We start from the raw sequence: 26,422 nt of genomic DNA, 5'->3' as shown, positions 1-26,422 counted from the left end.
GCCACCTCGCCCGGCTAGTTTTTTGTATTTTTTAGTAGAGACGGGGTTTCACAGTGTTAGCCAGGATGGTCTCGATCTCCTGACCTCGTGATCCGCCCGTCTCGGCCTCCCAAAGTGCTGGGATTACAGGCTTGAGCCACCGCGCCCGGCCTCTAGTGAATCTATTTTTATTCTCTGGTCACACATTTATAGAAAATATAGTTTCTTTTTTTGTTTTTTCACTGAACAATGACCCCTCTTAGTTTTCCCACATTTCTTACTTGTTGAAAATTCCTCTGGTTCTAATTAGATTCTGGTTTATAGGGAAGGACTCTTCCTATGGTGGCAGAGGTGTAAAACCTCAAAAAGCAGTTATCAAGTAGTCAACACCCGATGTGCATGTGAAGGTAATCAAGGCCATCACCATTTCCCTGGGTTTAACAGACCTGGCTATTGGGAAACTCTTCCCATGGCTAAATATGTATTTTCTTCATCCTAAACAAGTTTTATTCAAAGTGCCTCTACTTTTTTAAATTTTTATTTTATAGTTCCTTTAAGTGGAATGACTCTTGCATATTTATCTTCACGTCCTCTGTGTCTACATAAGACCTAAGTGTGATAGGTTTGGATTAGTTGATAACTACATCAAAGTGATAGCTAAATGAAGTCTGCAATAAATGTTAACATGCCCTAAAAACTAGAAAATACTTTCAAATTTAAAGTGAAAATGTTACTTTGGAAATCACCCAAATATGTATGCCAGTGACTAGATACTAAACCCAGTCTGTCCTGGTGAGTCACTGAGAAGCAGGGCTAAGGAAGTCTTTTGCAAGTCTCTATGACTGTATAAGTTGAGATTAATCGTGCTGCTTTGATGGGAAGATAGGCTTTGGGTAAAAACATGCTGTCAGCAGTGTTATTTTGAGCGCTTTAAGATGATACAAACACGTCTTTATTTTGTGATAACTCATCTATGAGATCTATTACTTAAGTAAAAATACATAAAAGGAAGTCATAGATGTCTAATGACATCTTGACTGTCTTTTAGGGTAGTGATGATGTTTTTGTCTGTTGCTCCTTCCTCCCAGCTTGAACTCTATACTTACTGTTCAGGATTACCACAGTTTTCCTCACATCTCGTCCCAGAAAGCTGTAGAAAGAGAAATTGTCTTATACAGGGAAATTGTCTTGTCCACTGTGTTCATCTCTCAGGGTTATGCTGTGTTAGATCAACCAGTAAGAAAGTCACAGTCTTAGGGGCGTTCTATTTAGGACTGCCATTTTCATCTCTCCCATACTTGCTGGCTTTTGTACTTGAGGTAAGGGAACCGTGAAGAACAAATATCTTGTCTGTTGTTTTGGTGGTGGGTGAGCAACACCCTTTGTGAATGAGAGGTAGCCATTTACATTTATTTGTCTGTAGTAGAAAATTCCTGATCTCTCTGTCCCTTGGGATATTGCTATTGTCCTCCTAATTCCTGCCCCGTTGAATTCTACACCACTGCTCATTTTTATTCTCTTAGTGTGACAATGACTATACAAAGGAAGAAGGGGAAAAGCAAGGGGGCCAGTGGGACAGAAGGTCTTCTTTATTGGATAGCTACTAGATGCCAGTCAGACTGCTAACAACTCTGTTTGTTTGTTTATTTGTTTTTTGTTGTTTTTTGTTTGTTTTTTGAGTCTTGCTCTGTCACCCAGGCTGGAGTGCAGTGGCATGATCTTGGCTCACTGCAACCTCCACCCCCCAGGTTCAAGCAATTCTCCTGCCTCAGCCTCCCGAGTAGCTGGGACTACAGGCACGTGCCACCACACCTGGTTAATTTTTGTATTTTTAGTTGAGATGGGGTTTCACCATGTTGGCCAGGCTAGTCTCGAACGCCTGACCTCAAGTGATCCAACTGCCTCCGCCTCCCAAAATGCTGCTGGGATTACAGGCGTGAGCCACCGTGCCCGGCCATGAACTCTTAATATTTCATAACATTTTATCACAATAACCCTCTTGGTGAGTATATTTAACCTTATCTTGAAAGGTTAAGGGACTAAGGCGCAGGGTTTTAAGTAATGTGACCAGGCCAGGCACGATGGCTCACGCCTGTAATCCCAGCACTTTGGGAGGCCAAGGTGGGTGGATTGCAAGGTCAGGAGTTCGAGACCAGTCTGGCCAACATGGTGAAATCCCGTCTCTACTAAAAATACAAAAATTAGCCAGGTGTGGTGGTGTGCACCTGTAATCCCAGCTACTCTGGAGGATGAGGCAGGAGAATTGCTTAAACCTGGGAAGTGGAGGTTGCAGTGAGCCGAGATCATGCCACTGCACTCCAGCCTGGGAGAGCAAGACTCCATCTTGGAAAAAAAAAAAAAAAAAAAAAAGCAAGAAAGAAATGTGACCAAATGTACACACCTATTGACGTAGACAGAACTCAAATCAAACTCTATCATAGATATGTGTTGAGAGAATCAATAACACTGGGGACAAGTTTGCTCTAACAATTCCTCGATATTGCTATCAAGTCCCTTCTACTCCTTCTACAAAAAACAAAAAACAAAAACAAAAAAACAAAATTGTCCACTCTTTCTTCTACCTGATTTTTTTAGTTGACTTCCTCTTTCAAAAACCCATTCAAGGCTGGGCGCAGTGGCTCACACCTGTAATCCCGCCACTTTGGAAGGCCGAGGTGGGTGGATCACTTGAGGTCAGGAGTTTGAGATCAGCCTGACCAACATAGTGAAACCCTGTCTCTACTAAAAAATTACAAAATGAGCCAGGCATGGTGGTGCATGCCTTTAATCTCAGCTACTTGGGAGGCTGAGGCAAGAAAATCACTTGGACCCTGGAGGCAAAGGTTGCAGTGAGCCAAGATCGTCCTATTGCACTCTAGCCTGGGCGACAAGAGCAAAACTCCATTTAACAACACCACCACCAACACCATTAATTCAATTCTAGAAGCTGCTTCTGTCTTCTAATCACTTGAGTGCTCTGATATTTCAGGAAAGCAACCACAAAGGCCGTTAGAAAAGAAACAGATTTGTAACTATTGGGAGTTTATGGTGGGCAGTGAAGGGGTAAGGAGACACACATACTCAAAACCTATCAGTTGAAAAGGATTTGTAAAAGGATTAATAGCCAGGCTTTGCAGATAACATTTGAGAAACCCCTGTTTGTGTTTTCATGGGAAAGAAATGGCCACTAAGGATGACAAAGCGTGTGTTTCTTCCACCCAACCATGGTACTTTCTTTCACTTTCTTCACTAAAAGTAAGAGAAGCCTAAAGTGCTCAGCAGAGAAAATGCCACTTTTCAGGCTTGTTGCAGAGAAAAGAAGGAAAAATGAAGGAAAGAGAAGGCATGAACACGTGAAGAGGAAGCAAAAAGGAAAATATAAGAAAATAATGGTTTTCAGATACCAGCTTTTAGGCTGGTCTATTAGCAAAAAAAAAAAAAAAAAAAAAAAAAAAAAAAAAAAAAAAAAAAAAAAAAAAAAAAACCCCTCAGCCCACTCTGTACAGGGGCCATACTGGAATCTGAGACTATCCAGTTTTCTTCATTTGCTCTCCTTCTTGCTAGATGGCATAGCTCTATACATTTCCCCATGACAATTGCTTAGAATCCCTCAGTCCAATGACCCTTTTCTCCACTAATGAATTACTCAGAGACTTCTGATTCATTGTAGGCCCAAAATATTTTAAAAGAGCCCTCCCTTTCTTATTTCTAGACTAGACACACCTAAACTGCTAGCAGACGGTTAGAAATTCCTGGATGGGAAATTCCATTTAGGGGAATCACATACGTAGTTTTCCTAATCTGTTTGGAATTTTGAGGGATGGGTGATAAGATGCTAAAAGAGAGAAATATACTTCAGTGACACTTTTAAAGTGCCACAGCAATCCTGCTTGTTTCCATGCTCACTCTAATTTCTGTCCCGCTTTTCATTGTCATTGCCGTCAGTCACACATGCATCTATGCAATCTCGTAATACTAAGGAAACTTTGTAGTTTATTCATTTCCCTACGACTCCCTGAGTTCTGTATATGTCTCCCCACCCCGCAGTTCATTTCCTCTCAGATTCTTCTGAGTTGATTAATCTGGGGAAAAATATTGTCTTTCTGCTTTTTCACTACTGAACTCACCAGGATGAAATGCACCAGGGCAGAGGCCGTCGCGACATGAACTTGGACTCCCATCGGGCTGAATTCCTGTTTCTTCAGAATCTTGCACTGGGCATCCATTGCCTCCTTTCAATGCTCTGTGCCATATTTGACTTCTTGACCTAGAATTCGTAAGGAGAGAAACTTTTCTCAGGAATTTATCAGCTTTTCTCTCTCTCTGTCTCCTCCTACTCTCTCTGGCTATTATTTTCTATGGCCTTTCCCTCCTCTTTTTTCCTGGTTTTCTTCTTTATTCTTATTACTATTTCTCTGGCCTCCACGTTTACTTCCTTTTGCCTTCTTTCTTTCTGTTATACTATTAATTCTTTCTACATCTTGAAGTTTCTTTCTCCTATTGCTCCCAAAAAGGAGACATGTAAAGAGGACATATGTGTCCTCTGAATGAAGTATTTTTCTAGACAGTGATGAAAAACTTGGCTTAGAGGATGGTCAAAGGCAGATTACTGGTGACCAAATATATTCTTTTCTTCATCAGAAAACTGATAATATTCTTGATCCTTCACCAGAGTACTCCGGCGTGACTGTTGCAGGGTGAAAGTCACCCTGCTACTCTCCTTTCTTCTCTCTCCATGTGATTAACAACCCTTTCTTGCTCTTTGAAACCCTCCCCTTCACTGTGTTGATAATCAACTCTCCTGGTTCTGGGTCATTTATCCCTAACCACTGGGGTAAGACTGAGAGGTTGCCAAATGAACAGAAAATGAACAGGAAAGCAATCTCATCTTTGGAGAAAACAGACTCGAAGATGAGAAATCAAGTTGGAAGATTAGAATTTTCATGTGTTATCAGTGACATCTTCCTCCACCCTGACTTCACTTCCCATTGAAATGGATAACTGAGAAAGACATTTTTAAAAATGTCATTTAAAACCAAATTTTAAAAAAGCAAATGTATAGATTTCTTTCTTTCTTATCTTTTTCTTTGTGCCTTCTTTCTCTCTCTTTCTCTCTCTCTGTCTCTGTCTCTTCGGTAAAGTAGTGATGTGATTGAGACATAAGTCTTGCCACTCAGGAAAATAAAACCTAAGGTCAGAATAAAAACAAGCACACACGCAAGAGCATAGAATAGTTATAATGAAACAAATCTACAGAAACAAATGCGGCCGGGTGCCATGGCTCACACCTGTAATCCCAGCACTTTGGGAGGCCAAGGGGTGCCGATAACTTCAGGCCAGCAGTTTGAGATCAGCCTGGACAGCATGATGAAACGCTGTCTCTACTACACATACAAAAATTAGCTGTGTGTCATGGCAGGCACCTGTAATCCCAGCTACTTGGGAGGTTGAGGCAGGAGGTCGCTTGAATCCGGAAGGCAGAGGTTGCAGTGCGCGGAGATCACACCACTACAGTCCAGCCTGGGCGACAGAGTGAGAATCTGACTCAAATAATCAAAATAATAAAAGAAACAAACGAATGCTGTATGAATGATTTATACTTAAGTAGGTGATCTTTTTCTTAATACCAAATATTTAATAAAAATATTATTATTATTATTATTGGAGACAGAGTCTCTCTGTCGCCAGGCTGGAGTGCAGTGGTGCGATCTCGGCTCACTGCAACCTCTGCCTGCAGGGTTCAAGCAATTCTCCTGCCTTAGCCTCCTGAGTAGCTGGGATTACAGACACCCACCACAACACCCAGCTAACTTTTCTATTTTTAGTAGAGACAAAGTTTCACTGTGTTGGCCAGGCTGGGATAAGAAAAGGAGATGTCAGTTTACAGTGATATATCTATCTCAATCTCATAAGAATTGAATGAAACCTCCTTTCAGGGCCTTGCTCGCTCAGTAAATCTAATTCTACTGAGTGATTGTGGAAGGGAGACTCTTGAGTGGGCTGATCATACTCTAAGGGTCCTCACACACAGCTTGATGATGGGATATGAGAATGGAGGATATAACCTGTTTTTGTTGTCAGCTAAGGAAAACAAATAATGAGAGAATGGCCTGGTACAATCCCGGTGATTTAAAATCTGTCAGTTTCAAAACAAAATGAGCACTGACAGTCTTTTGTTTTTTTACTTTTTTAAATTTGGCAACTGGGGTTAGGATGAAGAGTGATTTCCAGATTTCAGTTGAAGACTTGGCAAAGGTGGAAGGTATTTTGTAGGACAAGGAGAGCAGAGCTTTAGGTGGCCTTCCGCTAAGTTGTTATGTAATTTCTCCAGTCCTTAGTGTTCCCATTCATACAACAGGAGCGGAATACCCACTTGACCTGCTTTAGATGTTATTTCCTAGAGCAAATAAAAATAAGAGACAGGAAAACATTTTGAATAGGATATTTCTATCATGAGTGCCCTGTACATGGGGAATGCATCATGAACCTTTTCCTTCTCTTTTTCTTGGCAGAAAGACAATAGAGCACCAAGGCTTAAAGCCTAGCCAGGACACCTGGGTTTAAATACTTGGTTTTGTCACTTAGGAGCTGTGTGATCTTGGAGCAGGTTATTAGATCTCTGTTGGTTCACTTTCGTTTTATATAAAATGGGGGTAATAATAGTAATATTTATTTGATAGGCTTATACAGATTAAAGAAGTTAATGTGTGTAAAATTAATATAACAGTCCTAACTGATATTTTTTGTGTTCGCTAAGATTATTTTGATTTTCACTGAATTTTACCAATGACCTTTACTTTCAAGATTCTGGATAATTACTGTCCTTTATGCTTCTCTTGTATATTTTTATACCATTCCCTCTCCAGACCACATTTTAGTTTCCTGATATTCTAATTCTTGAATATTTTTCCTTGCTAGTCTGGCCACTTCTTCTCCCAACCATGCCAGCCTTCACCTGCCTAAACAGGTTTCCTGGTTAACATGACTCCCCGCTCGCATTGCACTTTTCTAACACGTGATTGCCATCATCTTTTTGCCCTCCAGCTTCCAAACAGGTTTGAACAAAATGGGTTCTGTTAATGACCTTGTGACTTTCCTTTCTTAGAATTATTATTAACCGTTTTTTTTTTTCTCACCAGATTAGTCCCTGGAAAATAAAAGTTTGTTTTATCCTAATGAATGAGACTACGCCTTGGGGCATCTTTAACTCTGAATCCTGTCCCTAACCAAGCCTCCATATAGGGAATGATGAAAGAAGAAAGATAATTCAGGCAACAAGACTGAACAAAGCACACATTGGACAGGTACAGAAGGGCAGGTAGCTGGGGTAGAGGGAAATGGTCTCATTACAATCCTATACAATCTTGTGCAGTTCCATTAAGCTTGTGAATCATTAGCTTATAACCAGGTAGTTAAGGACTTGGAGTGGAACCAGCAGACGGTGCATGTACATAGACTTTTACACCTATGCCTCAGGGAATAGTTATACAACTGGTGTAACAAGTGTAGCCAAAAAAATCGCTTACTTCTGGTTCCGTTGATCATTCTCCTTTTGACTTTGCGTAAGTCAGGTGGCCAACTATGGATATCTTTCCTCTCTGTGCCTCAATAAAATAGAGACCAGGACTATTACTACTCTGAGGTATCAACCTCAAACTATAAGTCAGTGGGCAGGGCCGCAGCCCTGACTTCAAAAATAAATAATATAGCAGAAGAAGTTTCATCTTTGCAACGCTTGGGAGATCCCTTGGGAAGTATTTCCATCTAATGAGCCACGATCACAGCACAGGGACTGAGTGACAGCCTCAAAGGCACTGAAATCCGTAAAAAGATTAGAGTTAAAAAAGTTAAGACAGAAGGATTCAGTTTATCGTAGAATGTTTTAGGTTTATATGCTGTGTAACACATCGCCACAAATTATGTGAGCAGCAATGTAAAACAACATACTTTTATTATTTCAAAGTATCTGTGCATCAGAAGTGTGGGCACAACTTAGTTGGGTCCTCTGCTTGATATCTCACAAGGCTGCAATCACGGTGGTTGCTGGGCTGCGCTCTCATCATGCATTCCCAGGTGAGCCTGGGAAGATTCACTTGTAAGCTCTCTCAGGCAGAATTTATTTCTCCATGGCTGCAGGATCCATTTAAGCTTGCTTTTAAAAATCTAGACAGAGAGATAAAGATGGAAATAGGAGAGGGAGCGTGACTATAGCATAATAGTCACTATACCTTATATAAGCACATGTAGATGATCACACACATTCCCGCACTTCTGCTACACTCCAAGTCATAGGTCTCACTCACACTCAAGGCGAAGGATTACACAAGATCATGAACACCAGGAGGCAGGAATAATGAGAGCCCCCTTAAATTTTTCAAATCTGGCCGGGTGTGGTGGCTCACGCCTGTAATCCCAGCATTTTGGGAGGCCTAGATGGGCGGATCACGAGGTCAGGAGATGGAGACCATCCTGGCTAACACTGTGAAACCCCGTCTCTACTAAAAAATACACAACAAAATTAGCCGGGCGTGGTGGCAGGCGCCTGTAGTCCCAGCTACTCGGGAGGCTGAGGCAGGAGAATGGCCTGAACCCGGCAGGCTGAGCTTGCAGTGAGCCGAGATCGCACCACTGCACTCCAGCCTGGGAGACAGAGGGAGACTCCGTCTTAAAAAAAAAAAAAAATTTCAAATCTGTCCAGTTATCTGCCTCACAAGGACTGTAGAAACTATCCCACTGATCTTTAAAAAGAGGATAAACCCAAACGTCCATCAATGGATAAATAAAATGTAGAATGTGGTTTATATATACAAAGGAATATTATACAGACTCAAAAAGGAACAAAATTCTGGCACATGCTACCACATTGATAATTGTTAAAGAAACAGTGCTAAATAAAATAAGTTAGATACAGAAGGACAAATATTGTATGATTCCACCAGTATGAGGTGCCTAAAATAAACCAATTTACAGAAACAAAAAAATGGAATGGTGGTTCCCAAGAAAGGAGAAAGGAATTGGGATTTGTATTAGGTCTGTGCAGAGAAAGAGGATCAATAGGATGTGTACATACATAGAAATAGATTTATTAAAAGGAATTGACTTTTATGATTATAGAGTCTGGTAAGTTAAAATCTGGAGTGTGGGCTGCCAGACTCGGCTGGCAAGTGGAGAACTGGGAGAGTTGATGGCTTAATTCCAGTCCATAGATGGCTGGAGAATTCTTTCTTATTTGGGAGAAGGTTAGAAGTTATTTTGTCTTTTAGGCCTTCAACTTTTGGATGAGGCCCACCCACATTATGCAGTGAAATCGGCTTTCCCCTGCTGATTAATATGTTAACCTCATTTAAAAGCATCCTGTCTGGGAACCCCATGGCCCAGTCAAGAAGACACATAAGGGCAACACGGTGGCTCACGCTTGTAATCCCAGCACTTTGGGAGGCTGAGGCGGGTGGATCACTTCAGGACAGGAGTTCAAGACCAGCCTGGCCAACATGGTGAAACACTGTCTCTGCTGAAAGCACAAAACAATTAGCCGGGAGTGGTGGCGGATGCCTGTAATCCCAGCTACTTAGGAGGCTGAGGCAGGAGAATTGCTTGAACCCAGGAGGCGGAGGTTGCAGTGAGCCAAGATCATGCCATTGCAATCCAGCCTGGGTAACAAGGGGGTAAACTCCATCTCAAAAAGAAAAAAAGACACATAAAATTCAATTCACCATCACAGGAGTTATTGCTTGTGGGGTACAGAGTTTCAGTTGGGGAAGATGGAAAGTTCTGGAGATGGATGGTGGTGATGGCTGCACAACAAAGTAAATGTACTTAATGCCACTGAACAGTACACCTAAAAATGGTTAAAATGGTAAACACTTTATGTTCTATAATATTCATGGCATCCAAAATAACTGAGTCAGTATAGAAATGATAATATGCCCTTTCCAGTGTGATATCGTTTCAGTGTTTTTTAATTCTTTTTTTTTTTTTAATGGAGTCTCACTCTGTTGCCCAGGCTGGAGTACAGTGGCATAGTCTCAGCTTACTGCAACCTCCACCTCCCAAGTAGCTGGGATTACAGGCTTGCAACCAGGCCCAGCTAACTTTTGTATTTTTAGTGGTGACAGGGTTTTACCATGTTGGCCAGGCTGGTCTCGAAATCCTGACCTCAAGTGATCCACCCTCCTCGGCCTCTCAAAGTGGTGGGATTACAGGCATGAGCCACTGCGCCTGGCCAACTTTTTCAATTTGGTCTTAAATACTCTGCACATAATGAAAGGAATACAGGAAACAGGGAGGAGGAGAGAAATGGAATCCTCATTAGGCTGTCAATATTGGTAATTTTTCCTAACAGTTTCTTATATGTTTTATTTATTTATTTTATTTCCATTCTTCCTTTGTCTATCCTTTTCTTTTCACTTTTTTTTTCCTGGAGCAATTTAAAGTAAATGCCGGATATCATATCATTTTGCTTATAAATACTTCAGAAGACATCTCCAATAGACATATATCTAGTGAGGAGGTTGTCAAGGGAAAATAGATAAGTATTCTATCAGTAAATACATATAGACATACTTGCGGGTCTCTCATGTGACAGTCTTTGTGACATGTGAGAGTCAATCACGGATTTTACTGAAATATATTATTTGATGGGTAATTCAACTGTGCTGAATATTAGTACTATACAAATAGCTATTATCTATTGGGCTCTTATTACGCTCCAAGTACAAAGTTTGTCATTTTTACCCAGCTCGTCATTTGAATTCCTATAGCAATGCGACATTTTCACAAATGTAGTGTGAAAAGCTTATCATTTTACCCAGCATGTCATTTCAATTCCTATAGCATCGTTATCAGGTAGACATTATCCTTAATTTCCAGACAAAGACATAGATTCAAAGTATTAAGATTTTCCAGGACTGCAGACTAAAGGAAAGTACTGAAACTAGCTCTTTATGGTTTCAAAGCGCTCTCTGCTGCTATGTTACACTGGCACTATATGAAATAGTAGCCCCAGATAAATTCTAAAATTACCCAGGACACCATTGCTGGAAACAGGAACCATATGTGATTCACCCCAAAATTCTTAGATCTATCGCCAAATAAAACAGTGAAAATTAAAAGAGAATACATGTGATTTCTAAAAGACACCATATAGAAACAGTCTGCTAAGTGAAATTAGCAAACAAGCATTGCAATAAAATATTTTGACCCAAAATTCTAGCACATTTTTCACAAATGTGGTGGGACTTACTCTCTTTGAATTTCAGTTTCTGTATCTGAAGAGTGGGTACAATATCTCTCCTCTAATGCTCATGAAAAATAGTTCTCCCTTTCATAAATTGCTTAGCGAAATATCCTGAAACACCTTCAGAATCGCCACTTTCTCCACCTGCAATACACATAACTCAAGAATTTGCGTCAGCAAACTTCCCAATATGAAGCAAAGCCTCTCCTTCCTCCTACCAATGATTGAGTCATTCTTCTATTAGATAACAGTAGCTATTTAAATACTTCAGCAGAAGCTCACATATTTTTAGTTTGTTGAAGTTCGTGACTGCTTCACTCTCTCATTCTTAGCTTGAATTTGGAAATGACTTTTGATGACCTAAAGATCCACACTATGAAGGACCAGCCTGATGAGAAGTCAAATGGAAAAAAAGCTAAAGGTACTAGGGATGGGAAAATGTGTACAGGGAAAGAATCCCAGTGTTAGCCCCAAAATGTAAATTCACCGAAATATGGGATTAGAAAGCTAAACACCTAAGTATGGGAAAAGAGAATTAATACCATTTACTTAAAAGAAAAACAAGAAGGCTGTAATGATGATGATGATGACAACTTATTTATAACAATTTATACTGAGTATTTACTACAGGTTATTCTATATGCTATTCACTTTAAGTGTATTATTTCTCAGGATCTTCACAACATTTTGAGATTGGCACTATTACTCTCTCCCTTTTACAGAGAGCTAACTGGGCATCAGGAGGGCTGACAACATCATCCAGTTTTATGGAGCTAATAAGTGGTAGAGCTAGGACTATACCACAAACTCCCATTTATCCAGAAGTCAATACATCGGAGGACTCGGGAACCAAATTTTTCTGGTGTATATAATGATAATTTCTGTAAGTGTCCTTCAGGCACTACAAAAACCTGAAGTTCCTCATGAATTATGTAGGCAAAGTAAATGATATTCAGTATAGTTTAGCATAAGTTACATTTTGGTGTGTACTACTGCTTTGAAAAACTATAAGTTCTGTTTGACACATACAGTAAATTAAATTGCATAGGTATAAATTAATTCATAATCCCAGTTCCACAGACAATCTGGGTAAGTTGCCTTTTATTCTATATCCATTCTGAGGGAAATGAACAGAATATAAGGAGAGAAAGACAGAAAAGTATTGTCAGAAATTTGAATAAAGGAATTCCAAATTATATTTCCAAAAACAAACCAGAAATTTCTCTCAATAGAGAACATAAATGTGAGCCTGGAGTGATTTAACATTTGAGCTAATGAACTAAATTGCTATAAAAACAGTGCTGGCATTGATAGGTAAAACCAGAAGTGAACAATAGTCATTTGTTTCTTTACTCACTCATTATTTGTGTAGTAAATATTGAGGGCCTGAATTTACAATAATCATGAGATTGATTCTTCTTTCAGAATCTTGGTTAGATCGGGTACCTACTGCAAAGAATTGGATTGGTTTCTGATTAGAAAATCACTAGTAGGGGCAGCAGTTGGATTCATGATTTCTGCCTACCAAGGACACAGGTCAAAAGGGAATCTATAGAAAAAGGGAACACGTACCTTCCTTCACAGAGTCCTGTGATTTTCTTTTCCTCTAAAATTCAGGTTTTCATTATTTAAGAGTGATGAAGCCAGGCACAGTGGCTCACGCCTGTAATCCCAACACTTTGGGAGGCTGAGGTGGGCGGATCATGAGGTCAGGAGTTCGAGACCAGCATGGTGAAACCTCGTCTCTACTAAAAATACAAAAATTAACCTGGCGTGGTGGTGCACACCTGCAATCCCAGCTACTCAGGAGGCTGAAGCAGGAGAATCACTTGAACCCGGGAGGCGGAGGTTGCAGTGAGCCGAGATCGTGCCATGGCACTCCAGCCTGGGCAACACAGCAAGGTTCCACCCTCCCCCCAAAAAAAGAAAGTGATAAGAGTATCTGATGCTCTATAGTGTGGAATGAATGGTGACCAGAGAGTTGAAAGACTGGTTGAAAGATTTACATAGAGGTATTTGCCCCTGAGGCTAGAACTAGGCAATTATTTGGAAGAGACACAGCTATCTTCTACAACTTCTCTGCTAGCTTGTCACACACACTCTAGAAGCCAATAAGTATTGAATCAGAGGATGAACCATATTTATCCCTGTCAAGTTTCTATCTTCTTGTTATCATTTGTGGAGTCTAACACAGTACCTTTGACATATGAGAACTTTGAATATCTCTGACTACTGCTTGACTTGGATCATTATACATTCACATTGGAAATTATATTATTATAATATTTCAAGTCATGTAGCTACTGACAATTAGACTAAAGACTTATTTTTGGGTTTTAGCATTTGTGTGTTCTTAAGCAAGTCAATAAACCTTTCAGTCTCCTTATTTGCATACAGAGGATAATGATATAAGTACCTTATTTGTTTATCTCCCAAGGTGAGGAAACCAAATACATTGTATGGGATGTGTTCCTACAAAGGCAGTAATATCTGTGTTGTTTTTTTTTAGTGGTGGAGCACATAATTGGATATTCGTACACCTGTGAGCTATGTGATATGTTTTTTTCAAAATGGTGAATATTTCTCTTGTAAAATCAAGCCTACACTTGGTGTGAGTGTAGGATATGCTGTTAATATAAGCTAAATTAATATCAAGGTTTCATCCCTACTTTTCTTTGATTAATAACCCCAGTTCCAAGTTGTAATTATGAGTTGACTCATAATTAAATGGCATAAAATTATTCGTAAAGTTATTTGAGGTAGTCTCAGTTGATTAACTGAAGAAAGCTTGTTTGCTTTATGTCTAACATTTGTTTATGTTACTTATAAAACACACTGAGTGTGTGTGTGCATGCACATGTGTACACGTGTTCTATATTAAAAACTTCAGGCTCTCTGCACTGTGGATGAAGTTGATTCAGTCAAGCTGGACTGTGAGTTTCTTGAGGAGTAATTGTGGGGAAAGTAGATAAAGTGTAAGCTTTAGAATCATATATTTAGATTCAAATATCTGGTATTGAATCCTGGCTCTGAATTTATTGGCTGTGTGACCATGGGTAAATCACTTAAATTCCTTAACTCTCCCTATTTTCCATTCCTAAATGTGTATGATGAATTATTTGCAGAGCCATTTGGAGGACTAGTGGTATGGAATGCAAACTATTTATGTCTATTTACTAAAACATAAACAGAGTAAATCACCAAGTACAGACAGGTTCCAAAGAATGGTTCGCTTACTTGTTCCCTCTTTTTTGTCTTTCTGATTCTATCCTCTGTCACTCTAGGCCTTCAGTTTCTTTATTCTCCATGGTGGTGTCTGGTTGCTGTGACTCTAGCAGTCCTCTGCCTGGGATTAGTAGTGACCATTATGGTGCTGGGCATGCAATGTAAGTGCTAAAATAAGGAACTGATGTTTATTGGGGTCGGGGTGTCGGAAATGAAGTTAATAAATATGGTTTATAAGTTCTTTTCATAACAACTACCAACAGCCTTGACGTAGATTCATTTTAGGCAAAATGTTTTTAGAGTGACCGTGAAAATAAATGGGTATATTGTTCACCTTCAAATGGATAGAGCCATGAAATAAAAATTACAATTGGTAGGCATTTTTTTATTTGTTTGTTTTGTTTTGTTTTGTTTTCATAACTTCATGGATAGGCCGGGTACAATGGCTCATGCTTGTAATCCCAGCACTTTGGGAGGCCAAGGTGGGTGGATTACCAGAGGTCAGGAGTTCAAGACCAGCCTGGCCAACATGGCGAAACCCCATCCATACTAAAAATACAAAAATTACCTGAGTGTGGTGGCACAAGCCTCTAATCCCAGCTACTTAGGAGGCTGAAGCAGGAGAATCGCTTGAACCGGGGAGGTGGAAATTGCAGTGAGCTGAGATCACACCATTGTACTCCAGCCTGGGCAACAGAGCGAGACTCCATTTCAAAACAAACAAACAAACAACAACAAAAAAACCTCACGGATAGAGCCTGTTTAAATTCTAGAATGATGGATAAGATAATAACTTAAAGTTACTAATCTCTGAGATCATCTGAGAGGCCCAAAAGTAAAAGAAATTTTATTTAGCTTGCGGAGTTTTGATAGAGATAGTTAAATACCATTTTAATGTTAAGAACCAGAAACACAATCTTAATAAATAAAACATTTAAAATAAAATATGTTTCACATTTATAATAAGAGCATTTAGAAAAGAGAAGATATTTAGAAAAAAAAAAAGAAGTGAAAAGAAGGTCCGGAGTGGCCAAGAAGGAAACAAAATGGTGCCCAACATTCACCTGACCTGCCTGTGAATTTAGGTTGTAGATCTGAGTTGTTTAGGCTACCCAGGATCCAGGTTATTATGGCCACTGAAGTGCTATTTGCTTCTTAACTGCTGTTCAAGTTCACAAACTATTTTATTTTAAATTTGTGAATACTTAGGGCCTTTCCTAGTGACTAGGAGAAGTGCCCTTGACTCAGTGGTGGTGGTCAGAAAAATCTTCTGAGCCTTTGATCACCTTATAACAGGATCAAAGCTGCCTTCAAACCAAGCGGTCTGCTTTGTATTGCACCATCAAAATTCAGGAACTGAGACATTTGACCCTTAACATGTTATTGCCTGCTTGATTTCACAACCTTCACTTTATCTTCACCCTTCCTAAAATGTACTGTGGCCAAGGGGGAAAAAAAAAGAAGAGAAAAGAAAAAATGCTTTGGGGACTCTTGTGACACAGTGTGTGTGGCTGTCTCAAAAAAGGGGTGTATGTCACAGTTCTTAAAATTAGGAAGTCTGGAAGACTAGACAGAATGGGAGGAGATATAGCAGAGGAATTAAGACATAAATAGAGTAAATCACTAATGACAATTCCTACTAATGGTCGCTGAGTCTGGTGGGTGTCTATTTTAGGTTTTCCTTATTTTATTTATTCTAACGCTGTACTGGTTATCTTGTGATTACTTTTAATTTGTAACTCAATAAAAAAAAATCTTGGGTTTTTTTTTTCTTTAGACGGAGTCTCCCTCTGTCACCAGGGTGGAGTGCAGCGGCACTGTGATTCCCCTGCCTCAGCCTCCTGAGTAGTTGGGACTACCGGCGCGTGCCACCACCCCCAGCTAATTTCTTTTGTATTTTTAGTAGAGATGGGGTTTTACCAAGTTGGCCAGGATGGTCTCGATCTCTTGACCTCATGATCTGCCTGCCTTGACTTCCCTAAGTTCTGGGATTACAGACCTGAGCCACTGTGCCTGGCCAAAATCTTGGTAATTTTTTAAAAAATTACAAGTGGTTGCAATGTTCCTGACATTAAACAAAGTACTGCAGGAATATTCATGAACCTCCCAATCTGTAATTTCTGAGTAAGTGTGGGTCATTTTTCAGCAGCTTATTTATTTTCAAAATAGATTTAATTCTGTTTTGATTTCCTCAAAAAGTCCCTGGAGGGATTTTTATTTGGATTAGAACTGCAGTCTTAACGCAACTGTGATTCAGTGTCCCAGGTGTCTCACCTCCTAAAGCAACAGCAAGCAAACCTAACTCACCAGAAAAATAAACTGGAGGGACAGATCTCAGCCCGGCAACAAGCAGAAGAAGCTTCACAGGAGTCACAAAACGAACTCAAGGAAATGATAGAAACCCTTGCTTGGAAGCTGAATGAGAAATCCAAAGAGCAAATGGAACTTCACCACCAGAATCTGAATCTCCAAGAAACACTGAAGAGAGTAGCAAATTGTTCAGGTATTGGGAGAAGAGTGGGTCAGGAGACATAGTGGAAGCTTTCTGTGCAATCATAACTGTTTTTTGGAAACAATTCTGGGCTCAAAATTGGTCTATGGTTATGCATATCATTATTCATTTGTAATGTTCTATATAAGAAGTTCTCAATTTCTTTTCTTTTCTTCTTTCTTTCTTTCTCTTTCTTTCTTTCTTTCTTTCTTTCTTTCTTTCTTTCTTTCTTTCTTTCTTTCTTTCTTTCTTTCTTTCTTTCTTTCTTTCGATGGAGTTTTGCTCTTTTGGCCAGGCTGGAGTGCAGTGGTGTAATCTCTGCTCACTGCAACTTCTACCCCCTGGGTTCAAGCGATTCTCCTGCCTCAGCCTCCCAAGGAGTTGGGACTACAGGGGCCCGCCACCACGCCCAGCTAATTTTTGTATTTTTAGTAGAGATGGGGTTTCACCACGTTGGCTAGGCTGGTCTCGAACTCCTGACCTCAGGTGATTCACCCACCTCAGCCTCCCAAAATGCTAGGATTACAGGTATGAACCACCACACTCGGTCAATTTTTAATTTTTTAAATTTTATTATATTATTTTTTAAAATTTTAAACGGAGTCTTGCTCTGTCATTCAGGCTGGAAAGCAGTGGCATTGTCTCTTGGGTTCAAGCGATTCTCCTGCCTCAGCCTCCTGAAGTGCTGGGATGACAAGCATGAACCACCACACCCAACTAATTTTTGTACTTTTAGTAGACACAGGGTTTTCCCATATTGAACAGGCTGGTCTCAAACTCCTGGCCTCAAGTCATCCGCCTGCCTCAGCCTCCCAAAATGCTGGGATTATGGGTGTGACCCACTGTGCCTGGCAAGAAGTTCTAAATTTTTTATCATAACAACCCTATGCTATGTCAAATCCTTGAGAAATCTGATTTAATTAAGCATAGCTTTTGGTGGGTTTAAGTTTTCCTTCTTTATAAGAGCCTCTTCCTTTTAAAATTTTAGTTTTGAGATTTGTCTTTCTTCCTTTTATTTTTTATTTATTTTTTATTTTTTGAGACAGGATTGCTGTGTCACACCCAGGCTGGAATGCAGTGGTGTGATCTCAGCTCAAGGCAACCTCCACCTCCCAGGTTCAAGCGATTCTCTTGCCTCAGCCTCCTGAGTAGCAGTTTTGAGATTTTTCTTTAAGAATTCTGCCACCTCCACCCCTTTCCATAGATCCTTATTTCTTTCCATTCCAATGCATTTTAGTCATTGTGTTTCTTTTTCTTTGGGGTCTTTTTGTCCTTGCAACTGTCTACCCCTAACTCTACATTAGCTCATTCTATGGCATTGTTTCTTAAAGTGTACTACATCAACTTATTTTATTTTATTTCAATTTTTGGAGATGGAGTCTTGCTCTGTCGCCCAGGCTGGAGTGCAGTGGCCTGATCTCAGCTCACTGACACCTCCGCCTCCAGGGGTTCAAGCAATTCTCGTGTCTCAGATTCCTAAGCAGCTGGGATTACCGGCACCCATCACCACGCCCGGCCTTTTTTTTTTTTTTTTCTTTTTTAAGATGGAGTCTCACTCTGTCCCCCAGGTTGGAGGGCGGTGGCACAATCTCGGCTCACTGCAACCTCCACCTCCCGGGTTCAAGTGATTCTCCTGTCTCAGTTTCCCGAGTAGTTGGGATTACAGGCACCCGCAACCACCCTTGGCTAATTTTTGTACTTTTAGTACAGATGGTATTTCACCATGTTGGCCAGGCTGGTTTTAAACTCCTGACCTCAGGTGATCCGCCTGCCTCGGCCTCCCAAAGTGCTGGGATTACAGGTGTGAGCCACTGTGCCCGGCCCATCAATTTAAATAGAGCCAATGGAGGCAGACTGGCTTGCAAGCCTTACGCAGATACTTCAGATTAGACAAAAATCTGAGGAGTCCAAGAACTCTATTTATATAAGAAAAAATGAGTGAATTTTAGTTGTCTAAAGGGACTCAGAATCCAGAGGCAGGCAGAAATAGTAGCATCTATAAGAAGACTATGATGTGAACTCTGATATTGTTACAGAAGCTACTGTATTATTTGGTCTTTCTGCGCAGTCTGTCATTAAATCAGGCATATGGTTTTAGGCATAGGGAGAGTGAAAAGGTGTGAGATAGAGTCATTCAGAGGTACTTTATTTCCTTGGAGGTGCATAAATTAGTGCCCTACTGTCAGGATTAGTAAACAACTTCCTCTAATAAACAGAGATCTCTCTGGCTTCTTGCTTGCACAATTTACTTAATCTCAACCACATAATTTCTTTGAATAAAGAGTATATAATAACAGTTCACAGGTACCTAAGCTTTTCCTTGATAGGTGAAACACTGAGACCCGGATAAAGTGAAATGATAATAAAAAGTAATTTTGTGTGATGTTTTGCAGTTTATTAATCCCTTCACTATTTAGAGGTCATTTACATTTTCAAAGTTAACAGAAATTTTTAGACAAACTAATTTTTAGCAAGTGTCAAACATATTTAATCTCTTTAAAGTTGGAGCTTGCAAGGAAATGAATATACCACCTTCAAGAAGGCTTAAAGGGAGAAGGTTTATCTATTAAGGATAGGAATGTTTATAAAAGCGGACATAACCACATACTAACCAATGATTTATGTCACAGGCAAAGCCTAAGAGAATTTTGTCTTTATCAGTTGTATGAGATTAAACCTATAACAGGACCATCAGAACTATCTCCCAGAGATGCCCTGGATGAACAACTAATGAAAAACAATAAGTGATATGTCTGATGCTGGCAGATATACCAAGTAACGTGTTCCATTCCTTGACAGTTGTCAGATAAAGGCTAGTTAGTAGAGATACCAAATAAACTTCTGCCTTTCATTAAAAAGGCTGTTTTTTTTTTAGATGGAGTCTTGCTCTTTTGCCCAGGCTGGAGTGCAGTGGCGCGATCTCGGCTCACTGCAACCTCCGCCTCCTGGGTTCAAGCAATTCTCCAGCCTCAGCCTCCCGAGTAGCTGGGATTACAGGTGCCCGCCACCATGCCAAGCTAATTTTGTATTTTAGTAGAGATGGGGTTTCACCATGTTAGTCAGGCTGGTCTCGAACCCCTGACCTCGTGATCCACCCACTTCGGCCTCCCAAAGTGCTGGGATTACAGGCGTGCGCCACCATGCCTGGTCCATCAAAGAGCTTTGAGAAGTCTTTAAAAAGTAATACTAAAATCCCACATTAAGAAAAAAAAAAAGCCAGGTCTTCCCAGTTTGAGGCAAGTTTTATCTTTTTTTTACTAAAAATCTGTGGTCTTCAATGTATATATGAGTGGGGAGAGATACTGAGAGGTTATTACATGTTTGCTTTAGGCCAACAAGCTAGTGAGATGCAGGGCCTTTGCAGGAATAGACTTTACATTTAGCAATGGAATGTGTGGTGATTCTCAAACTTTACTATATGTAAATAGATTGTTAAAAGTGGCAGATTACAGATTTACCTCAAGATTCTGTATCAAAATGTCTCGAGAGTGTCACTGAGAAACATTTCCTCAAATGGTTCTAACTTAGAAGTTTGAAAGGTAGTATGTTATAAATGGTGAAACACCCAGACTCTAGAGTTACGTTGTCTAGGTCCAGATTCTCTTCTATTTGTCAAATGAAGAAAATGACTGGAACCTATCTCAAAGAGATACTATGGGCCGGGCGCGTGGGCTCAAGCCTGTATCCCAGCACTTTGGAGGCCGAGACGGGGCGGATCACGAGGTCAGGAGATCGAGACCATCCTGGCTAACACGGTGAAACCTCGTCTCTACTAAAAAATACAAAAAACTAGCCGGGCGAGGTGGCGGGAGCCTGTAGTCCCAGCTACTCAGGAGGCTGAGGCAGGAGAATGGCGTAAACCCGGGAGGCGGAGCTTGCAGTGAGCTGAGATCTGGCCACTGCACTCCAGCCTGGGTGACAGAGCGAGACTCCGCAACAAAAAAAAAAAAAAAAAAAAAAAAAAAAAAAAAAAAAAAAAAAAAAAAAAAAAATTATAGAACAAATACAAATATCACTTACTATGTTTATTTTTGTGCACACACACACACATACACGCAGTTAGTTTAAACACTACATTTTGTAACGTGTCCTTCTTACTTTGTCATAACTTGGAAAACTTGCCCAGACTGTCTTTTTAGTCCACAAAAACTTATATATATATCTAAATATATTTTTTTGAGACAGAGTCTTGCTCTGTCACCCAGGTTAGAGTGCAGTGGCATGAGCTCAGCTCACTGCAACCTCTGCTTCATAGGTTCAAGTGATCCTTCCACCTCAGTCTCCCGAGTAGCTGAGACGACAGGCGCACACCACCATGCCCGGTGAATTTTTGTGTTTTTTGTAGAAATGGGGTTTCACCATGTTGCACAGGCTGCTCTGGAACTCCTGGCCTCAAGCGATCCACCCACCTCAGCCTCCCAAAATGGTGGGATTATAGGCATGAGCCACTACCCCAGCCAAAACGCACATATTTTATATTTACGTAATATGATGGGGTTAGGCAAACTAAGAAGTAAGAAGCTTGCATTCACTGCTTTCAGCTTGATCTCTTTTCTTTTATAAACATCAGTTTGGTGAAAACCAACTTAGTGTTTTGTATGCTCTTTCTCATTCACTTTTTTCTTTTGTTTTCAGTTCCTCCTACTTCCTCCTCTCTGATAAAGCCTACTCTTATTTAGTGGTCTTACGCCACAGTGCGAATGAAATTAAAATGCTGCCTTTCTCAAAGATTTTAATTTTTCACCTTTTGGTTGTAGTGTAGGCCAGAGTACTTTGTTTCCCCTTGAGGAGATGGAAGAGATGATGATGATGATGATGATGATGGTCATGATAGTGATGACTTGGGGGTTCCTGAAAGCATCCATAAACATGTAGACATTAGTATATTTTGGTTTGGTGGATTCCCTGTGAATTTTGCTACTGAAAATCTCCTTATTTTCTAAAATCTTATTTAAATTGAGATCCTCGCTTTATATTAATATACTATGCAACAACTCTGTACAAAAGAAATATAGTATGTGCTACATATATATCATTAAAATTTCTAGTAGCCACATAAAATGAAAAGAAGCAGATAAAATTAATTTTAGAAACACATTTTGTTTAATCCAAGATATTTGAAATATTATTTCAATACTAATCAGTATAAAAATTTTAATGGGCTTTTTTACATTCTTTTTTTTTTTCAAACTAAGTTTTCAAAATCATTTGTGTGTTTTACACTTATAGTACATCTTAATGCAAACTAGCTGGGTGTGGTGGGTCATGCCTATAATTCCAGCACTTTGGGAAACTGAAGCAAGAGGATTGCTTGAGGCCAGGAGTTCAAGACCAGCCTGGGCAACATAGCAAGACCTTGTTTCAATTAAAAATTTTTTTTTTAAGAAATGCAAACTAGCTATATTTCTAGTACTCAAAAATCACATATGGCTACTGTATTAGAGCACACATGCCTAAAAGCAAGGCACATAGTATTTAAGCCTAAATTCATTATTCAAAGATATAAAGTTTTAAAATCCATAGCATTACTTTTTAAAAATAGCAGAATGACTATTAAATATCTATTTCCCCAACCCTCACTTTCTTTGTTTCAAACACAGTTTCTAAAATTACATGCTGGCTTAACTTGCTTTTCATCAGGGGAAGTGAAAATGCTAAATGGGAAGTACATTTAGGTTGCTAAAATCAGTATGCTTTCTTTCTTTCCTTTTCTTTTTTTTTTTCAAAAAATGGAGAAATAAGGACTCTGGGGCTATTTAGGTATTTGAAGAACCTGGGTAAAATTTTACTTAAGAAGTAGTTTGGGCAGGGCGCGGTGTCTCACGACTATAATTCCTGTACTTTGGGAGGCCTGGCCTACGTGGTGAAACTCCATCTCTATTAAATATACAAAAACAAAAATAAATAGTATGCACCTGAGAGGACTGAGGGGATAATTGATTTAAGAACTGCAGAACTGCTTTTACACAAACATAACTGACTGAGTAGATATACTACCCTTCCCAGCTCCTTGTCCGCAAGACTGGATCTGGCATGAAGAAAACTGTTACCTATTTTCCTCGGGCTCATTTAACTGGGAAAAGAGCCAAGAGAAGTGCTTGTCTTTGGATGCCCAGTTGCTGAAAATTAATAGTACAGCTGATCTGGTGAGTGTTTATGGGTATTTGCTGGGCTGAAGTATTGGTTGACAGGGAAATGAATCTGGTTTAGACTGTCACTGCAGGAATTCTTGTTTGAGAGCCAAAATGTCTGTTTTTTTAGCTTAATCTGATCTCCAATTTTGTGCATGACCTTGGACTGACAGTCTCTGTAGTATCTCTAGGCTTCAGTAACTGTCTGCATAAAACAATCAAGGGGATATCAGAGATCCCTTTTGGTTCTTTAGTTTGGTGGATCTAACACTAACTGACTTTCAGATTCTAAAACCACCACGTGGATTCCACAAACTCAGAAACATTACTCCCCACAGGACTTCATCCAGCAAGCAATTTCCTATTCCAGTTTCCCATTCTGGATGGGGCTGTCTCGGAGAAACCCCAGCTATCCATGGCTCTGGGAGGACGGTTCTCCTTTGATGCCCCACTTGTAAGTTTCCCATTCTTTTTGATGCCTCTCTTGTCAGTTTCCTATTCTTTGCTGAATCTGCTAGTGAAGTCACTGCCTGCATTCCACCAATGCTCTCTTCTTGCCAGAGAGAAGCTTGGGGGAAATTTCTCAAAGTCTCCTTCCTTAGCTCTTTCACAAAAAGATTTACTCATTAACCATTCAGACCTTTTCTTGAGTTTTCCTTCCCACGTTTATTACTGATTGGAGGCTTTAAGACAAAAAGTTTCAAAAGCTAAGTTTCTGAAACAAGGTGGCAGTAAACCTAAGTATTTTGTTGTTGTTGTTTTGTTTTGTTTTGTTTTTCTTTTTTGTTTTGTTTTGTTTTCCTGCCTGCAGATTTAGAATCCGAGGTGCTGTTTCCCAGACATACCCTTCAGGTACATGTGCATATATACAACGAGGAGCTGTTTATGCGGAAAACTGCATTTTAGCTGCCTTCAGTATATGTCAGAAGAAGGCAAACCTAAGAGCACAGTGAATTTGAAGGCTCTGGAAGAAAAGAAAAAAGACTTTGAGTTTTATCCTGGAATTTAAGCTATTCTTTGTCATTTGGGTGCAAAGCATGAGAGCTCAGAGAACTGTCATTTAGCTGGCTCCTTCACAGAAACTGGGGCTGCAGGTGCCTGGCACCTTTATGTCAACATTTTTGATTCTAGCTATCTGTATTATTTGACCTAGCTTGTCCCAAGCTTCCCTGCCAGCCTGACGTCCATTTTCCCCTTTTTATCTTAAAATTTGACTCCTCTTGAAGCTTGAAAATCCTCTGCACTGAGTCTTCTTTACCTCATTATCACCTTCCCCTCACCCTCCTAAAATTGCATAAAAGACAGAACATGGAGAACTTACTCAAGTGCAGGCAGAGAGCAAAAAGGTGAAACACATCTGGGAAAAAGTGCACATGAAGAAACCAAGAAGGACAGAAGCCATCCCGAAATGAAGAAACTCATGTTCCTAACTGTAAAAGATACCACTCCTTGGTTTTTAAACTGTGGTCCATCTCCAGACTCTACCATTTACAGACAGACAGACAGACACACACACATTTTGGGACAAGTGGGGAGTCCAAGAAAGTACTTAGTAAATGAGTGGTGTTTTCTGTGAGCTAATCCACAACCTATTACCACTTCCTGAATCAGTTATTATTTCTTCATCTTTTTTCTACCAGAGAACAGACTAACAGCTCTAACCCTTCACAACAGTTCTTGTTAGAATCATGGGATGTGTGGCCCAGAGGTAAGAATAGAATTTCTTTCACTAAAGAACACACCCTTTGTAGATGACCTCTTCTCAACTCTGTTTTGCTATGCTGTAATTCCGAAGCATATAAAACGAAAAAAATGAAGACACTCAATCTAGAACAAACTGAGCCAGGTATGCAAATAGTGCTGAATAGAAACAGATGGAATTAGAAATAGATCTTCTATTTTTAGGCTTCTATTTCCTTTACACCCATTCTTCACAGCCTATTCTTCTTTAAAGGAAATCTTTTTATTTTGGTGCACATAATCTAGCAGGAATCTTTTTGTTTTGTTTTTTAAGAGCTGTATAATCCTTACGAAGGTACGAGATGTTTGCTTTTGTCAAAAGCTTTATTGAGATATAATTAACGTAAAGTAAACTGAACATATTTAAAGTGTACAATTTGATAAGTTTTCACACCTTGTGGAGAACATGCATACCACAGTTAACATATCCATCATCCCTCAAAGTGTCACAATGCCCCTCCCACTGACTCCTCCCCAGAAAACCACCAATGAGCTTTCATTCTACATTTTATAGCGTTTTATGTGAATGGAATCATATAGTATGCCTTTTTTTGTCTGGCTTCTTTCACTTTGCATAATTATTTTGAGATTCATATGTCTCCATCTTGCTGCTCGTATGAATTCATTCTTTTAAATATTTGTTGAATATTCCCTTGTATGGATATACCACAATTCGTTTACCCATTTACTTGTTGATGACATTTGGGTTGTTTTAGTTTTGGGATATTACAAATAAAGCTGCTGTGAACATTTGTGTACAAGTCTGTATGAACATAGGATTTCTTTTGTATTGGGTAAATACTTAGGAGTATAATGTTTGCATCACACAGTAAGTGTATGATTAACTATTTAGGAAACTGCCAAACTGTTTTCCAAAGTTGTACCATTTTACATTCCTACCAGCAGTGTATGAGTGCTCCAGTTCCACCTCATCCATGCTAGAATTTGATATAGTTCGTCTTATAGTTTTAATGATTCCAATAGATATTTAATGGTATATCCGCATAGTTTTAATTTGTATGTCCTACAAATTTCTGTTTGTTTGTTTGTTTTTGAAACAGAGTTTCGATCTTGTTGCCCGGGCTGGAGTTCAGTGGTGCAATCTCAGCTCATTGCAACCTCCGCCTCCTGGGTTCAAGCAATTCTCCTGCCTCAGCCTCCCAAGTAGCTGGGATTACAGGCGCCCACTATCACTCCCAGCTAATTTTTGTATTTTTAGCAGAGATGGGGTTTTACCATGTTGGCCAGGCTGGTCTCAAACTCCTGACCTCAAGTGATCCTCCCACCTCAGCCTCTCAAAGTGCTGGGATTACAGGTGTGAGCCACCGGCCCAGGCAAATTTTTAGAAACTTATTTACCATCTGTATTAGGTAACTTTGGTAAAGCAACTCTACAAATCTTTTGAGAATTTTACTTAGTTTATTTTCTTACTTACTGTTGAGTTTGAGAGTTCTATATATTCGGGATAAAACCTTTTATCAGACATGCATCTTGAAATGTTTTCCTGTCTTTTCTTTTCTTTCTTTTTTTTTTTGAGATGGAGTCTCACTGTTGCCCAGGCTGGAGTGGCGCAATCCCAGCTCACTGCAACCTCCACCTCCGATTCAAGTGAGTCTCCTG

At 39.8% G+C, this 26,422-nt stretch overlaps 2 protein-coding genes across 6 annotated transcripts in view; one reads left to right on the top strand and one right to left on the bottom strand.

Annotated features, from left to right (window-relative positions):
- The window catches only part of TMEM52B (transmembrane protein 52B), a 13,010-nt gene extending 8,244 nt beyond the window's left edge, over positions 1 to 4,766 (bottom strand). For 2 of the 3 annotated variants that reach the window (XM_017892030.1, XM_017892031.1), the window contains exons 1-2: positions 4,107 to 4,766; positions 1,086 to 1,129 (exon numbers count right to left, since the gene is read on the bottom strand). In XM_017892030.1, coding sequence (XP_017747519.1) covers positions 1,086 to 1,129; positions 4,107 to 4,205 — 143 coding nt within the window. In that variant the 5' untranslated portion in view covers positions 4,206 to 4,766. The remainder of the gene's footprint in view (positions 1 to 1,085; positions 1,130 to 4,106) is intronic. The other variant, XM_017892033.1, reaches the window with a different exon arrangement.
- Positions 4,767 to 7,136: 2,370 nt separating this feature from the next.
- OLR1 (oxidized low density lipoprotein receptor 1) lies at positions 7,137 to 25,564 on the top strand. 3 transcript variants are annotated; one of them, XM_017892027.1, is made up of 7 exons: positions 7,137 to 7,283; positions 11,548 to 11,636; positions 14,500 to 14,601; positions 16,698 to 16,943; positions 22,938 to 23,077; positions 23,401 to 23,516; positions 23,874 to 25,564. In XM_017892027.1, the coding sequence occupies exons 2-7, from the start codon at positions 11,561 to 11,563 to the stop codon at positions 24,013 to 24,015; spliced, it is 822 nt and encodes a 273-aa protein (XP_017747516.1). In that variant the 5' UTR covers positions 7,137 to 7,283; positions 11,548 to 11,560; the 3' UTR covers positions 24,016 to 25,564. The 3 variants fall into 3 exon arrangements, with proteins under 3 accessions (XP_017747516.1, XP_017747517.1, XP_017747518.1); XM_017892028.1 differs by lacking the exons at positions 7,137 to 7,283; positions 11,548 to 11,636 and adding an exon at positions 12,012 to 12,098; XM_017892029.1 differs by lacking the exons at positions 7,137 to 7,283; positions 11,548 to 11,636; positions 14,500 to 14,601 and adding an exon at positions 16,021 to 16,098.
- Positions 25,565 to 26,422: the final 858 nt, after the last annotated feature.

This window comes from Rhinopithecus bieti, unplaced genomic scaffold, assembly GCF_001698545.2.
Source record: "Rhinopithecus bieti isolate Rb0 unplaced genomic scaffold, ASM169854v2 scaffold_22452, whole genome shotgun sequence".
Taxonomy (NCBI): domain Eukaryota; kingdom Metazoa; phylum Chordata; class Mammalia; order Primates; family Cercopithecidae; genus Rhinopithecus; species Rhinopithecus bieti.
This window is presented reverse-complemented; position numbering and strand designations above follow the sequence as displayed.

Bases quoted from the DNA above. Each gene is read 5' to 3' on its own strand.
- OLR1 (XM_017892027.1), top strand. From the start codon at position 11,561: ATGACTTTTGATGACCTAAAGATCCACACTATGAAGGACCAGCCTGAT. The intron at 11,637-14,499 runs GTACTAGGGATG...CTGTCACTCTAG, and splicing joins AAATGGAAAAAAAGCTAAAG to GCCTTCAGTTTCTTTATTCT. The intron at 23,078-23,400 runs GTGAGTGTTTAT...TACTCCCCACAG, and splicing joins TTAATAGTACAGCTGATCTG to GACTTCATCCAGCAAGCAAT.